Source organism: Rhopalosiphum padi, chromosome 4, assembly GCF_020882245.1.
Source record: "Rhopalosiphum padi isolate XX-2018 chromosome 4, ASM2088224v1, whole genome shotgun sequence".
In the NCBI taxonomy this organism is placed as follows: domain Eukaryota; kingdom Metazoa; phylum Arthropoda; class Insecta; order Hemiptera; family Aphididae; genus Rhopalosiphum; species Rhopalosiphum padi.
In genome coordinates this window covers 39320524-39339592 of record NC_083600.1, presented here as the reverse complement: position 1 = coordinate 39339592, position 19069 = coordinate 39320524, and the positions used below count along the sequence as shown (strand labels likewise).

General features: G+C 33.1%; 1 protein-coding gene across 1 annotated transcript in view; it reads right to left on the bottom strand.

Moving 5' to 3' along the window:
- The window catches only part of LOC132930656 (protein pangolin, isoforms A/H/I/S), a 54715-nt gene that overhangs the window by 34195 nt on the left and 1451 nt on the right, over positions 1-19069 (bottom strand). The window contains 2 exon segments of the mRNA XM_060996638.1: positions 11241-11341; positions 16015-16081. Coding sequence (XP_060852621.1) covers positions 11241-11341; positions 16015-16081 — 168 coding nt within the window.

Here is a 19069-nt window from a genome sequence, read left to right as displayed (position 1 = left end):
TGCTACTGGGTGCGTTGTATGTATTTTATTTTACTTTTTTTTTATTCACATTTTTAACGACCGGTCCGCTTACCATTATAAACGCCGGGTTGTTTATGGTCGTGTTTATACTGGTTTCTTTCTATTTTCCTTCGCTTATTTTGACTGCGGACCCGACGGAATTTAAATGGAGCTTAAACAGAGCTTGAAAAAACATGTCTCGTTGATGGTGGGCGTTGTGAGTCACACGGATTTTAAGATGATTCCCTGATATTATAAGGATTTTTTTATATAATCTCGTCAGTATATTTTGTAGTTATTCTTAAATGGTATGTAAGAGTTAATAAAAATTAAAAATAATGAATACAAAATTAATTATAGAAATAATGTACCTAGGGAAAAATTACTGTGATGATAAGATATTATTAACTTGATATGTTAAAATTAAATTTCAGGTGTATAAGATCTATATATATTTATGATGATATTAAGATATACAGTTAACGACCAAAGCGTATCATCATGTATACGTCTCAAGAATAGATTAAAAGTATATATAGTGTTAATGTAAAATTATCATTTTAATTTGTTAAGAATAAAAATATTTCGGCGTAGCTGTAGAATACCATGTCAAATATATTTATTTTTATGATGAATTATTTTTATCGATTTATCATCAACCACACAAATTTAAAAGTGAGAATAATTTGTAAATTATGTGTACGAAAACATACACATAAAACATTATTTATCAGTTTTCAAAAATAAACAATTTAATTATCCCATATGGAGTTTATACTCGTCACTCGTCAGCAAGTGTTTATCACTTGGCATAAGCGAAATATGAGTATGAATATAATCAAGTGATATGACCATCAAAAATAATTTGTACTATGATCAGCGAAAAAAAAATGTTACTTATTAGTTATTACTTATTTATCTTCTGTAACTAACTATAATACGTAAAAACATTTTAAAAGAAAAGAAAAATCTAGACTACCAAATAATCAATATTGTATATTTTAATATATGCATATTGCATAGATATATTACCTATAATATAGTTCAATACTAAATATTATCTATGTTCAAAATAAATAATGTTTAATATTTTAAAAGATAAAAAAAAAATTCACATTATTAATATTATGACATCGTTACAAACTATAAGCTGTAGTACCTATAAATAATTATCAATTATTATCATACTAACAATTTCGATCTAACATTAAAATTAAAAACAGTATATTATTACATAATATTATAATATCATACTATATGTCTATATACATTATACATATATAATTTGTGTTTGAATAAAAACATACATAAGTTACGTTCACGTGGGAAATGTAGGGAATATCAAAATAGCCTTGGAGGATGTAAAAGGACCAAAGAACAAATACTAAAATCCCATCAGAAAGAGGTTGTACATACCCTTAAATAGAAAAACAACCCTGAAGATATATTGACCGAACCGACCACTCCAAAACACACAATAAACGTACACATTATAAACCGAAATACAAACTATAAACATATATAATCAGAAATAACAACATGTTGGAATACTTGTTATATTACTGTGTAATATTTTATAGCATGATCATTTTTATTATTAGAATATTGGATTTACTTTTTTAAGGTCTTAAAAAGTAATTCATAGTCTAGACATCTTTTATAATATAATTTTTAAATAGGTTTGTTTGTTTAGGTATAACATATCATAATGCTTGCAATTTAATTTTAAATATTAAATTTGATGATACTCAAATGTTTGTACCTATTATTAATCAACGCGTATTTTACTTGGTCATTATTTCTGCATAAATATTGAAAATATAATAGGCTCGAGACAATCGCAAGGTTTATACTTCAATATTTTTGATGATAATTCAAATAACTAAATTGATTCTCAAGAGATTACTTATCTATAAATATAAATATATTTATATGTATAATATTATGTACGTATATTCAAGTTTTTTCTCTGCTATTATACTCATAAATTATAATATAATAGACAACGTTATTGATACAATGCATTCCTTGTTTTTATGTGAATACTTAATAAGTATAGTATATATGGGGACAATGTAAGGCCGATGGAACCCTAATAGTAGGTACAATAGGTACATAATAAATTTATATACATTGCATGACGTTTAAAGTAATATTTTTTAAAGAAGAATTATATTTTAAAATACAAAATCTACACGCAATAACACGGGAAATGAATAATATCATGTCATGGACACTGGATACGCTGTCACTTAGCACTAAGTTAAATACTCTTGAAATAAGTTACCTATAATACACATTATACACATATTGAAGAACAGGCAATATATATAATAATTTATATTAAATCAATTTGTTTAAATTATTAAAAAAATATCTAATTGGTCATTTTTTTATAAATTATTACAAATATTATCTGCAAAAATAAATTTTCAAAAAGGTAAAAGAGGAAAAATAAATTAAAATAGCAAATGAAAAGCTATAGTGTAAAAATTAAAAAGTTCTTCTTATGTTTCATTCAAATTATTGTCAGGCAATTTTATCGGAAATAATTGTTACTTTGGCGTCGATTGTGATATATGACGGACATGATGGCCGACTAACGACCCGATAATATACGTGAGTACAATTTTAAATTGGTATGTCAATACGTGATTACTGATCAAAAACACTTTAAATGCATGCCCTCTAATCGGTAAAAAAAATGTTGACACGATCTGAGGGATAGCCGGGATAAGTATATTATTATAGTCATAAAACAGTGAAATGTTGTAAACATTAAATGTATGTCACGAATGCATTACAAATCAGATAATATTATGATCATAAGTAATAACTCATAACAAACAATCGGGATTGATCTATTTGTAAACATATTCCCGTCTCCCGTAATAACAATATAATTTATTTAAGCGCATAATATATTGAAATATAAAACCGGATCCTCACCCTCGGTAATTCGAGACCGTTGCAGGTGCTTATCAATTATCAATATTATGACACAGACGCTTATAAGTGAGAAACCAAAAATTAGAAAGGAAATTCGATGTCGATTGTCGATTTACGAAATGAACAAAAAAAAATAAAAGGAATACAAATTAAAAGTGATGTGCAAAATAGCATTGGCAAGGCAGTTTGGGAACCATTGAAAATGCACTACACCCATGCATTATGTGTATTATATATTATGTATATGCGGTATATTATATAATAGCTAGACAGGACAAGGGGATGCTTTAATCCAGAAACAGCCCCGACGGCCAATGGACGACAGGAAAGCAGTATCCTGTTTAAAAGAACAGTGAACAGACCCCAAGGGTCGAGGGGTGGGGGGGACGAAAACGATGGGAAATGAAAAACAACAATACTATGTGGAATTCTTCGAGCCAATAAAGAAGAGTTTCCATTCTATTTTTCTGTGAATAATAATTAAAACTGCCTAAAGCGAATCTTACGGCTTTTGTTCTGCATCCGAGTACGGCCCTAGAAAAATTGGTAATAAGACACTTTTCTCTTTTTTACACCCCTTTTTTGCGTGCTGTTTTTACAACGAGATTTGAATTGTTCTCCATATACTTAAAAAAAATTATATTTGTTCCCGTTTATCAGTATGTTATCGTTATGTACACAATAAACGAAGCTCTTTGTCGTTATACAACGACAGGAAGCAATGTGCAACGTTAGCTTATCGTTTTTATATTATATATGGTTTAGAAACAATGTCTTTATTTGGAAATGATTTATACCTACATAGAGTTTAAATTTAAGAAATATTAAAATATTAAGATTCACAAATTCGCCATTTAAAATTTAATATTATAGTTATAGCATATTTTAATTTATATTTTTAACATTTTTAAATCATATAAATTTCATAAAAATATAAAATATAAAAAATTAATATAATATATTTACTTAATTTCAATACCATATTTTGTGTTTATATTTTTGTCGTTTTCGTTTTGTTTTTATCGTTTTATTGAATCACCCATGACCCACCTCAACTACTATAATAGCACATTACAGATGGCATTCGCCAACATACATTTTTATTAGATCTAAACCCTTAAAACACCTGTCTCTATTCGCCTTCTAAATGTGTACTCTCTATATATGTTAGAAGTGAAAACGAAAACTCAATGATTTGTAATTTTTACATTTAAAATATATGTTTATGTATATGTTTTTATTGCTAACAGTCAGTTTACACTAACACAGCTGCACATCCTGCGAACAACTCTTCATTCTTTAATTTTTCGATTTATTTACAAATATATTATTATAATCATTAATTGCGGCAGAATTAAAATAAAAATATAAAATATACATTTTTATATATATTATGTATGTTAAACTATGAAAAACTTGAAAATAAATAATTTCCTGCAGTATATTATAGTAAGTCGATATAGAGTTACCCCAACTAGAATTCTCCTGCGCGCCCCACAAAGAATCTTATACATGTCTTTGTCGCAGTAAACGTTCGTTATTATAAAATAAATGTAAAATAAATAACGAACATTTTGACATTCTACAAGTAAAACCGAGAACGTTAGTAAACATTTGTTTGGAATATTTTATGTTTTGTTTTAAGTTGTACAACCACACTTTCAATTTTTAACATTATAATGAAAATCGAAAAAGCCATTTTTATATAACTTAATTATTTTATATTATTTGCTTATTCAACATAAATGAAAGTACTTACTTAGATTAATAAGCAATATTCATATTGTACTATAAATTCAATATTTTTGTATATTTAATAAAAAAATTTCAGTACGGAATTTATAGGTTATAATTTAATATGGGGTGTTGACATCTGAACAGAAAAATATGTGCGTATTATTTTGAAAAAAAGGATATCCTTTAAAGGGGTGTGCAAGGCATATGGTGAAGGTCAACGTCATAAACATCTCCAAAATGACTAAACAACATTTTAAACGGCCGCCGCGAATTTTTATATTTATAATAGTGTTTGAATAACATTGACAGCTGTGACGAAACTGGTTATAGGTCCGGACTCCGGACCAATCTTCAACAAGTATAATAATAATTATAAAAAGGCATATATAGGCGGTGTATATACGGCCGCCAGGCGTGTAGTAGTTTTCACATGATGTCGATGGCCATTCAATAGGTTGGTTTCATTATTTTTTTTTCTTGTTGTCGAAAAACTACTTGGGAAGCAGTGTTATTTTCGCACTGTAGTTAAAAAATCGACGGTCTTTCATTCATCGTGTGCACAAGAAAAATTGTATGAATTTTTTTTTTCGCTTCGAGCGCCATATAATCAGCGTTTCAAAGCAAACACATTAATCCAATATTGTCTGGATAATATTATAATAATTACAGAGTATTGTACCTATCAATATGTGATCAAGATAACGATTTATTGTTGGGGAATTTTTTTTTCATTTTATAGCTAAATAACTTTTTATAATTTCCTAAATATATTTTTTTTATTTTGGATTATTATACTCATGAGTCATGAGTTATAATAAGTAAGCACCTAGGGTGTAGGATGTTCGTCTCATTTCTCTTATCTCCATGCAAGTCAGTAAAATATTGTAAAACACTATACATCTTTTGTAAAACGAAGATTGGTTTATAATAGGATTCGTGAAACTTATTTAAATGTAAAGTTGTTCTAAAACGACTATTACACATAAATACAAAATAATCTTATTTTTTAAATATTAAATATAGTAATAAATCTATTATCTATGAAAATTCAACAGTTTGGTATTAAAATTTAAAATGTCTACACCAAATATCTACGTATTAATGATATATTGCTAGTACCTAATATATAATCAATCAATGAGATTATTTTAATTTCATCTAAAAACACGTTAGTATTAACTCTTAAAAAAAATCACCAGTACCTACGTAACTAGGTACTATAAGCTGATTAAAATTGTAACACAAATACAGTAAATATGATTTTAGAATAGTTTGTATCATGAAATAAAAAAAGACATGTTATGGCTAATATAATAACAGACTACAACCTAGTACTAAAACTTATACGTATTCACCATAATTTGTATTTACTCCGATCTACTCGGTGCTGCCTAGATTATAACTTATGATAAACGGAAAATAGCCACCATTATTCATATTGGACAAACATTTAAATCGTTGTGTATAGTTGTATATCGTTATATAATATACACAAAAGCATTATTGTAAATTAAAAAAAAAAACATAATCTAAAAAAAAAGATTCGTCGTTACTCATTAGTATTTACTGTTTAGGTAAATATATTTAAAGGATAGTTGGGTTTTTACTATTCCACAGACTATACTACTTAACATAAGACAGTAATAAAAAAGTATATTTAAATATTTACCACGTGTATAACGAGTATTTTTCAAGGTAAATAGGTTGACAGAACTTTTTGAATTTCATAACAAAAAAAAAATAATTTTTTACTAACGGCAATCTCCGACACTGAATTGTCTCCGCAGACAGGAAGTATTATTATACCTAAGCGAATTATTATTATTCATTAAAGTAACTTTATGGCAGACAGTAACCTATGATATATTACTTCATAATATAAATCGTATACCTACCTAGTCAAATTTACATAGATATATAATATTATTTATTATCTTAACACATTTCTAACACTCTAGATCGTCTCTACCTGTCATCGTTAAATAAATAACTATTCGAAGTTAGGACGCAAATAATAGTTATTCTTAATAGTTATTTATGAACCAATGAACAATTTTAATAAACTTCACACTATCTAATAAAAGAAAAATTCTACTGTACTAATTTTATCACAACAATTATACATATTGTTCTTAGTCTAAATCTATTTAAGAATTTTAGTACTTAAATATTGTCTCCTTAATTTTGGTTACACGGTCGAATCGGTCGATTATATATATTATGACTAAAGCATTACTAATATTTTTCAATAACAGATTGTTTGAATAATAACGGTCGAACAACCACCCGGTTTTATATTATGTTATATAAGAAAAAAAACCATTAATATAATTTTATTTCATTCTATATATACGTATCGAATTCCAAAGCACATAGTATAATACTATACTATATATTATTATTATTATTATACTTCGAAAACTAACAGTCATCGTGTGCCCGCTTAGAGACGTTTTGAACGAAAGAAAAGAAAAAAATGACTGGGTTATTTTTTTCCCCGACACGATAATAAATAGGTATCATACCGTTTATCATAAAATACTACACGGACATTTTTTGACCAAAACATTCATAACCGACAAGATCGACGCGTCTTCAGGACCCTGTGAGCAGACACATCAAGAAAGTGGGTAAATTATATGCATTTTTTAGTGTCTCTATTTTTTTTTTTTTTTTTTGTAAACACCTTCCGTCCCCCCAATAATACTATTAATGTGCCTACATGTATGTCTATATTGTAAAGCTGATATTGAATCAGTATTTCCTTAACAACGAAAAGAAAAATATTTTTAACGGTAATCAGTAAATTATAATATACCTATGAATATATTATATTATGTTATAAAAGGTAAATAATAATAAAACGATCATCGTGCATTGCATTTAAGTCATAATCCTTTAAGCGTCATAGTTTAAGCTGACAGTAACAAAAAGTCGCCAACAAAATGTCAAAAGAAAAATATAGTGTAAAAATTGCATTCCTGGTCTACGTTTCAAATCTCATCGACTATACGTGTATACACTACCAGTATATACTTGTACAGTTGTGCTATGGCAACATCGCCAGTATATTGTGATCTGATGACGGTAAAATTGATTTTGAAATTGCCCACAAACAAATTTGGTACTAAACGCTTATAAAAATTTAAAAAAACTGAAATCTCGTGGGTCACATGTGGCACGAGGCATGCATACGATCACGACACGGTATTGTCCCGTCAAAACGGGACGAAAAATTCGGCTCACGAGTGGACTGACCGTTCCCTCTCGTGCCGCGTAAAAAACGCGCGCGGTAGACGGGGACAAAAAATCGAAAACAACACAACAAATCTCGTCCGTCCGTAATTTATTATTATTATTATTCCGCCGACCGTCTCGTGCACCACCACGTATCGTACGTATATCATACACACATATGTATACATTATAATATATTGTGTATAATATAATCGTTCTCACGCCGCGTGCGTTTCGTAACGACGACTAGACACCGCGTAGAGCGACGGGCGACGGACGGCGGTGGCGGCGGCGGCAGCGGCGATTTACTCGGTTGTTAATATTATAATAGCGTACGGACGGACGAACCGAGAGAAGAGAGCTCGAGTTCGGGTCAATCACGTCCGATTACAGGCAACGAGGTGCGGAGTACGCGCTAGGCCGAACGTGTACGCCGTGTGTATATGTGTGTACGCGCGCGCGCGCGCGCGAGTAACATGGTTAGAGCCGGGGCTCCTCCGGTTGTCGGAAGTCCGGCAACACCGTCCACACGTACGCACACGCACACACAATGGCCGTATAGTAAGTGGCCGGCGCGCCGCGGCGGTTGTTCTTCTTCAAGGCTATATACCTAGAGCTCCTAATGCCGCCGCCGCGTCGTCGTCGTACACGGCGCGCGCGTTCTCTCTCAACAGGTATGCCACACCTCGCGCGCGCGCGCGTCCAGTCCGTCGGTCCGATCCGAAAAACCAGTGTCGTCCACCCCGGCGCACCACTACCATCACCGCCGCCACACACACACTCACATACACGACTCGCATTGATACGAACGGCCGACGGCGGCAGGCAAACCAGTTTTCGACCTATACGACACTACGCGCGCGGCGAAGCGCGTCGGCGGCGGGACGACGTCGACGACGGCGGCTATCGTGGTGGGAGCGCTCGCGGCGGCGGCGGCAACGCGCCCGCGCGCGTGTGTGTGTCAAGCGCCGCCGAAGCCGCCGCCCCGCCCGTCACCGGTGGCCCCTTGTCATCGGCAAATTACCCGCCTTGTTTGTAGCCCGCGATACCGAACGCGTCCGTCGTAACCGCATTAACCAGACTCGGGCGCGCGCGCTGTGCGCACACACACGCACACGATAACATACGCACACACCTACACGCGTTGACCCGCCGACGACGACGGCTACGACGCCGTTGTTGTTTCAACCGCCGCCGCCGTGCTGCTGTTGCCGCCGCCGCCGGTTTAAATAAAATTACCGCCGTTCTCGTTAAATATAATTATTGTAATTTTTAATGATTCCGAAGAACACACGACCACAGACGGTGTTATTATGTTTGACGCGAATTAACTGTCGTCGTCGTCGTCGTCGCCTATCGCTCGCTATATTATTATTATTATTATTATTATTATTATTATTATTATTATTATAGCGGCAGTGCGGTAGTAATACTACTATAACTACATTAGTAGTAGTGGTAGTAGTACTAGTACAAGTAGTATTAGTATTAGTATTAGTAGTAGTAGTAGTAGTAATAGTGTTTACAGTTTTACACTTAACTACGCACACGTCGTCGATACAAGTGTGAACAATTCCGCAGACAGCGCGCGACGCGACTTAAGGCAGAGACGTATTATTATTATACGTATTAGGCATTACAGCAGCGCGACGTCGTGTTTGCCTTTGTCGAAAGGTAAAACGTATCGACAAAATGTGATATATCTTTTTTTTATCCGACGACCGTCGTCACGACACGCAGCTAGGTTTACACGAAACGTTAATTTTATAACGCGGGCGCGATGTAAACAATTGTAGTTACTCGTCTTCGGATGTTTCGAAATTCGAATAAATATTTATACTCTTCAAGATTAAACTACCGTACGCCATACGTCGCTTTATTATACGCGTATACGGAAAACCTATGTCTAATATATATTATGTAAATAAATCATTGTATATCTCAAGTCGTAATGTAGTGTCATACCTATAGGAACTGTTTGTTTTTTTGGCCAAAGAAACTCAGTATCTCGTTCTTTAAAACTTTATACAATTGTTATTGGTCTTACTTTTCATGTTATTTTTAATCGTTCTCCCCGATAGAAAATGTTTATGTTACTGTTACTATAATAAGTATACATATACCTAACATATAAATTTTAATGTTATATAAAATACATAACAGTATTTCCGATCAAAAAAAAAAAAACCTATATTATTTATTTATTCAAAATGTGTAAAATAACATTTTATACATCTCGATACAATTGCAATTTTCCTCCAATAATTTACAGAACGAAAACCATAAATGACTAAAGAATATGATTCAATTATATGACTACCTACATATATTTCTATTATTTTATTAAATAAAATTGTATCTTCGGATAATTTAGTATTAATTCAAAATTACTAATATATTAAGTTAATTTTATTTAGTTTTACTATAATATGTTTATGTTGTTATAAATGTTCAAAATATTTAATCATTTGTATGCGTATCTTTATAACTTTTTTAAATAAACTTATTAAACCGAACTCAGTTTAGATCTATCTTTGATATGAAACTTATAATAATGACACCTACACTATTATTCTGACCCGATGCGACCAAAGATAAATGAACACCTGGCTTCAGTATTCTATTAAGCTTTTTAAGAACTTTAATGAAATGGTCAATAGTTTACATTATTATTGTAAAATAATAATTATTATTATTATCGAATCTGGTATATTATAGATACTTCAAGATATTTTCTACCAACATCATTAATTTAGAAAAGTCTTTTTTAAAAATCTCAAATCATTATTTACTTGGCATTAGACTTATACGTATCAATCTTCTCATCAAGCCAGTAAAATATTTTTACTTCATAGTGAAGAATCTCATTGGTTTCTAGTTCAGTCAAAACTTCAGGTTAAGGGTATACAACATAATTTTCGCAGTTCAGTGAATTTTTACAATACATTTAGACCATGTCTTTGTAAACGATTTCATCAAAATTCTTCGATAGTTTGCTTACCATAACATTCATAACAAACCACAAAAGAAATAAAAGGCGCAAAGATTTATTGATAAAAGACTAAGCATCAAACGTCTGTAACCTTCCTTAAAATACATAGAATATCTGAATATTGACTGACAGGTACCTTTCTATCTACATACTATATCAATCGCAAAAATATAACAGATTATTTGAGAATTTTAATTTTTAATGAATATGTAAATATTAGATATTATCGTTTTAATTTTAATTTTTAAACATTAGTAATTACAAATTTGTAAATGTAAAATGTTTACACTTACAATTAAGTTAATTATAAAATGTTATAACTTACCATTGACACAGACGTGGTGCCGTTCGTGTAGGGCGATGGATAAGGTGCAACGAGATAGCCCATGTTGAAAGCAGGTGGGTGGGGAGTTGGGCCTGGTTTACCTGTAACAAATAAATATTATCTTTAATGGATTGCAGCAAATAAGATCAACCCTGCAGATATTAAAAACTGATATATTGGTGGATTCAATAAGAAATATACTATTTACAGCCAATTATATTGTTGGCTGAAAAGACCATGTTATTTTATTGCAGTATTATAAATATCAAAAAGAATAGGCCTCTAGAAACTATATTTTTTTTCTTATTCAGTTTACAGATTGTATTTTCTTAGGCTATTTAATACTAACAAACGAAGAAATATTCTTAACAAAACAAAAAAAAAATTCTTTTATTTATACAATATTTCGGTTTGTATTTCATAATAGCAATTTAGCAACAAATAACAATATTTAAAAATAAATTATATTTTATGGTTGAAGATTATAGTCACTCAAATAAAAGAAAAATATATATTATCAAAAAATGTAATAAATACATATATAATATACATGTGAAGTAATGAACCAAATTATTGTTAAGAGTACGATGAGAGCACACACTTTACTTTGTTTGAACAGCACGCGTTGATTATGCATTTAACACGAACATAGTGAGTTAATCATTTTTCTAAAAAACAGAAAAATATGGTACAGTCAGCGGATGCTGTCAACACCAAAAACAAGAAGAGCTAACAATAGCCGTTAACTATATTATATTTGAATAAGTGACCGCCTCATTATATGAGTTGCTTATTAATTGTAACGTTATTATAATAGTTATTAGGCAAAAACTTAATTTTAACAGCTGCTTAATTACACTTTTATTTGCGGGAATCAAGTGATCCTTGACAAAGCTAAAGTATAACCATATAATAAATATATACAACTGCCATTAAACCTATTAAAATAATCGAAATATTAAACAAAAACGTATTTTGATGTATGTACAAAAAGAAATAGTATTTGGAATATTTTATGTTTTTCTTAATATTAATTTATTGGTGATACGTGACAAAAATATTTCTGTACTAAAAACAACGACAACCGAATAAAATTTAAAAACACAAAATTCAAATTAGTATGGATCGAGTAACTAAATAAAATATTACCATACAGAAAGGGTCCACAAAATATTAGTTGCGGTCATTTTTTACGACATAACGTAAATACAATAATAGTGTACAGAAAAATTAAAAATTATTATTAATAAATCAATTTCATGGCCAAATAAAAAAAAGAAAAATAGAATAATTTTTTTTTTTTGATATCAATTTTTATATTAAATATTAATACACCTTATATTCACGACAATAATATAATTAAATATTAAAAATAATGATAACAATATAATATGACGTGTATATGAGCATTAGCTTGATATTGCAAAATGCTTAATATATATATATTATGAGAAGGCGAGAAGTATTATAATATTATGATTGAATCAGAAAATAATATGATGTTCATTGGATGGTAGGACTTTTAATTGGTGTAATTGACTGATAACGGCTACAGGTTCACCTTTGCCGCTGTGTTTAAATGATAAAATAAAATTATAGGACTTTGTATGAGTCGTAAAAAACGTTAGTAGTAGCAACACGGACAACCAAGGTTTTTTTTTTTAAATAAAACTCTTTCATTCGTAGATTATGTATTTGTTACCCAGACTTAAAATGGTTTTAAAACCAATTTTTTTAACAATTGATAAATATTAAAATGCATACAGCACGGACTGGTTGATATAATCATCATACATAATAAACCATATTTTTCCAAGAAACACGATTTACGCAGTGATTTAAAACAATAAATAATAATGTTCAGAAGCGACACCACGGTCAGTAGTTAAAATATGTTATCTAAAGCAGTAAAGCAGCAACTGGAAAAGAAATTAAATTTCTATAAACTATACACATAATATATCACTACTTATACATGTATTATGTACACAAGAATTTAACCCGTTCAAATACATCAGATGTTAATTAAAATAGCGTATCAACTATCAAATATAAATTAATATGATTACACAACACGCCAAATCTATCTATATCTATAGTTGAAACACTTGAAACAAAATTGTAAAAATACAAACTATGTAAGAAAAACGAATTGTATCATTATAGATGGTACAGATTATACATAATATGATATATATATATATACATATGGGTATCTAACAATATAAAAACTGTTGTCCACTTTGACATTTCAATTCAGGTGTATGTTTTTGTTTTTCTTTCTTCTAAGTTTGTCGTAAAGTCGCCGTGACTACTGAATCGTAATATGTAACTAAAGAAGTTATTTTGGAAAACCACTTATCGTGGCGGAGGTATTATGGTATGTACACCATGTGCAATGTGCATTATTATAATACGTCATAATATTAGCGTTTAATATATTATATATAATTTTATTGCGTATGTTGAATGTTCGCGCGGTGATGCTGATCGGCAAAGACCCGACGACGAAGACATAAATATATTATATTATTATATGTTGAAGTTTTATGACCGTCGACGACTAGACACGCAAGGAAAAAACCCTTTTAAGATAGCCGCTCGGTCGAGTTTCTAAATATTATAGTATGTTATATTATTGTGTTTACGATTTTTGCCCAAACTCAACTCCTCGACGCGGTCGTCATCTCCGGTTCGCGCATGCAAGCACACTCACACGACCGTCTCACACAGTAATAATGACAATGATAATGATGATAATGATGATAATAATAATAAAATGCATAATAAGCCGGCTGCTTCTGGTGCTGCGGCGTGTGACGTCGTCGTCGGGAGAGACCATGTGATATACACGGCGCGTCACCCACCGTGCGTGCGGCATAATATAATAAATCTCCGAAGATTCTCCTCTCTCGATCATTCTCTCTCTCTCGCACGAACACATCGGCAACGTCGCAACTACAGCGGCGGCGGCGGCGGTTCTCCTCTCTCGCGCGCAGTAGTCGTGTACGGTTTTGGTTAACGAGCACCGCTTGAGAGATAGCACTGGCACACAGAGCACACACTCATACACGGCTAACAAAGATCCGTCGTCGTCGTCGTCGTTGTCGTCGTCGCCGTCGCCGCCAGGTTTACGACGGTGGTGTGCGGGAGGCGATCGGGCTGGGAGGGGGTGCGAAGAAAGCGTAAGAACCTACTGCTCTGCGGCTAGGGAAGAACGTGCGGCGCGGGGAGGGAGTCCGGTGTCAAAAAACAAAACGAGCCTCGTTTAGGAAGCCTTGCGGGACCCCGCCCCGAGACCGTGCGCGGAGCCCTGCCCAGAGAGACTACTATGGCTGTGCCTCACATTGCTCATAATATATACTTGTATAATATCTATGTATATATATTTATTATACTGTACGTGTATGTGTATATGCATGTGTATACCTACGCGTATATATATACATACACAAACACACATACATAAGTACGCATGCACGCGCTGGAGAATTATTATACGGCTACGGCGTCGTCAGCTCTCGGGTTATTATAATGCGCTCGTCGGTTCGACCACCTCTTTTATTCTTTTATTGTTGTTGTTATTATTATTATTATTATTATTGTTATTAGCTATTCTGTCATTATGCGCGCTTCTCCTCGGTGGACAATATACGACGTTCAAGGTCGCATACGGCTGTTTAAATGTGGAGTATATATGTACGTATGTAATATACGAACGAAAGGCGTAAGGCTGTGACTGTACATAATATCGTGTCGTACACATAATATACTGCAGACCATACAACGCTGCAGAGGAAACGCGAAAGAGTGCGAGGGTTTTGAGATTTATATATTATTATTATTATTACGTATTATATTATTATATATAATTTTTTTTTTTTTTGCGTCAACGACCCCCACCACGACTACTACACCGCCACCGCAACCACCCCCACCACCGTCGTCACCACCCAGAATGACATTCTTTCGGTCAGATTCCGAGAACCGCCACCCGTCGAGTGTGTTCAACACATGTTCGATGTGCGCGTTACCTGTGCGGCAAGAAATGGGATTTGGGTAGATATTTTTTCTCACTCGAAATTAAATACACACAATATACGCATACAACAACGATCACGCCACGTGGTGTAATTTTTTTGTTTAAAATACACAATCCCCGCGCAATAAGCCGTTTTGGTTTTTGTCAGACCGGTCCCTGCGCGCGGGTATTGTATACACTCGTATATACATAATATTATATGTGTACGGGTTTTTTATTCCCTCTCCGCGAATGAATGACGCGTCGTTTTGTTTATTAAATTTATTGTTTGTTATACACGCACCGGTCTCGTTAATGTACCGCGATAAATTACGCACGGTCTTTATAAATATCGGAAAATAATGTAAATTTACACCGGTTATCCGGTCAGACTATGCGCGCGCGCGCTCGCCGGATCAAAACGTGTGGGACGGAGAACAGAAATAAGGTGCCGGACCTATTGCGCCTGGTATAGTTGTCGCTCGCGGCTGTCCAGGTACCTCCTAATTACCGATTCGGTATAACTATTATTATATATACACAATAAATCGGCGGCGGCGGATCACTAATTATTATTAAATACGCGCAGAGAAAAGTTTGTTTTACGACAAAGGCCATCGAAAACCGATGAGATAAAAATACTACGCATATATTTTAATGTATCATAGTTTAACTCAGGAAACAAATAGCCTTTTTCCATTGAACACCATCATCAAAATTACAGCCGTTTTTGAGCTACTATTGGGTACTTACTTCGGTTGAGATCAGGAGTAGAACTGCTGTTTTTTACAGGAGAGCATCGATGGTTTGAACTGACTTTCTGAAATGAAAAAAAAACATGAACAATTATTGTTGTAGATACAACGTCAATTTATATAAAACAATTTTTTATACAGACTTAAGACAATTTTAAAGTACATGTAATCTCTTGAGATTAAAAATAACTACAAATAATACATAATATATTATCACTCATAATCGCCTTTATATACTAACGTCAGCCGGCGGCGTATAAGTCACACATCATAGGTATTATATATACCTCTATAGCCTAACGACAATTATATTTTATAACATATATATATATAATATACAATACGCTATAACGCGTGTCTTATATATAGGTATACACAAGTAACGGCTGACGATGATACGCCTAAGTTTGGTAATATAACACGGTGTGTCTGTATATATGTATATTTATATATATTTAAATGTGAAACGGACGAGCGCTTAGCCTCATCATGCTGGGATGGCGCCTAATAACGCTAAAATGCAATGGGCCGTGGCGCCCCCGCGGAGCGCCACCGAGCCAATTGTTATCCAATTTTATACCTGGACGCCAATTAAACCGGTCATGTTCTCTATAGTTTTATTTTTTTCGAACAATTTTATAGTGAACATGCGCGAGTTACTCTTCCTCCCCCTTCCCTCCGCATTGATTTAAGTGCGTATAATAAAATTTATATTTTATTAATATTATAACTCACTATACACGTATAGATAGATATACGCATGTACGTAATTCCATTACGCCAAAGCTTCTGCAATTCTATCAAATATATTACATTCAATTAGTATAATAATAATATTATATTATACACGAGACATATGAAATTACGTTTTCCACAAGCAGGAGTATAATATAATATATAAAGGTGCCCGATTGCAGGTCTCGCACTATAGGGTCATTATCCCGTATAGTTTTTATATCCAAAAAAGGAATTTAATACTTTTTTATTCTTAGTGTACATAGGGAGGAGGTGAGACGATGGTATTATAGCCGTAGTGGTCCATCATCTTGCGGACATGGTATATATAGGCATATTCTTGGAATTACGCAACGTAACCAGATTACGCCATTACCACCACCGAGTAAATTAAAGTAGCTCGCGCCAATCATCTATAAAAGTGCTCGTAATTACTATCAATCATCAAATACTTCTAATGGTACCGGTTATTGTTACTCGTGTACATAATATTATAACCATATACTTAACATTATTATATTATGTATATAATGCGTGGTATGGGTAAATATATTTTACAGAGCGTGATCATCAACAATAATAATAATGTCGTAAAAGACTGTTATAATATGGCAAAAACGCGCACCCGAAATATCGCCATTTTAACTATTGTTGGTTTATCGTTATTTATTTTATTCGTTTTTTTTTGTTTCATCTGAAATAACCTTTCATTAAATTCTTATTTATACACACATATATATATGTATACACGGACCCCCTTCCAAATTTTTGTGTGGGTGGTGCAATTCCGAAAACGATCGCCTGCGATAATAATTTATAGTAATTCCTTGACAGCGGGACACAATACCGAAACACACCGTGAGTCCGTTTCTCGTCGTAATCCCTGTGCACACAACAAACGGAACAGGTTTCGAACACTTGTAGGGTTGATATTTCCCCGGCATTCTTTATATAATGTTATGTGTTCTCTCAATACAAACGTATTGAAACCTTCTTCGCCCGTCTTTCTTTTTTTTCTTTTTTTTTTGTGACCGCACAAAATATTATTAAACAAGAACCGAGAGGGCACACCACGAATCTCTCAATCCCAGGAGGTGCGCATTTTATTGTGTTTACTATTGTGTCAAAGGGTCCCCGGTGATCAAAACGACAACACACAAAAGTAAATCGAAATTTCAGAGAAAAAATATAAATAAATACATTTTCGGCATTTACACACACGCTGCACACTCCGCGGGGGGAGTGTTAGGCGGCGGTGGCCTAATAATAAGACGTATGCAATATAATATAACATTATGTACGACGATGCGTTTAGTGCATATTTCTTCTTTTTTTTACAAGTTACGTGTGCCGCCGTGGGTGGTTGGGTTACAATCACGGCAAAGTATAACCGCCATCATATACAGAAAATTCGCTTATTACACGGTTTATAATTCCTTAGATTATTACACCACAGATATTTGATATTTCTCCGAATGTCAGGATGTCGCATGCTGGTCGCGAAAGAACAGCCTGCAGTTGTTGCAGTATGTACAGTATACGCGGCATATTATATTTATTAACGCACATGAGCATCGATTCGAATCTCGTGTTTGTTATAATATTATAGTACCTATATAATAATAATTTATATGCACAGCACTAAATAATAAGCAACGTTTTTAATTGATCGAAAGAAGAAAAGATATGAATATAATACAGGTGTAAAAATCAACCGCGACGAGGATATTTAAATGTGCATTGTGCGTACACGGTACAACATAATTACGTGTGCAGTTGCACGTGTCTTCCTTGTTCGCGGAGAGCCCGGTTATTAAAAATAAATTTTTAGTAACGACCTTGTCGGTAGTTGTCGCCTGATTAAGTGTTTATGATTGACGGGGCGTCTAGGTGTTGGTGAGCGTGTTTGTGTTTGTGTTTTTGAGCGCTTATACATGGCGTATATTATATTATTCCGAACAGTTAATTGAATTCATTACGACGCCGATGGGTAACGCGATACCCGCAGGCCCCGTAATTAACAGCGTCTCGGTCTGGTGCGCAAAACGTCTACGGAAACAAATAAATCCTCACGCAAACGACGCGAAAGAAAGAAAGGAAGGAAGGAAAGAAAGAACCAGAGAGAGAAAGACAGAGAGGCGTATGTGTATGTATGTGTGTGTGTGCGTGCGTGAGAGAGGGGGAGAGTCGGAGAGAAAGAACACTAAGGAAACATAAAATTATCGAATATGAATTTTTTTACGCCTAGTTAACGTAGGTACGTGTGTGTATGTATACTCAACGGAGGGCTATTATTATAATCACGGGTTTCGGGACGG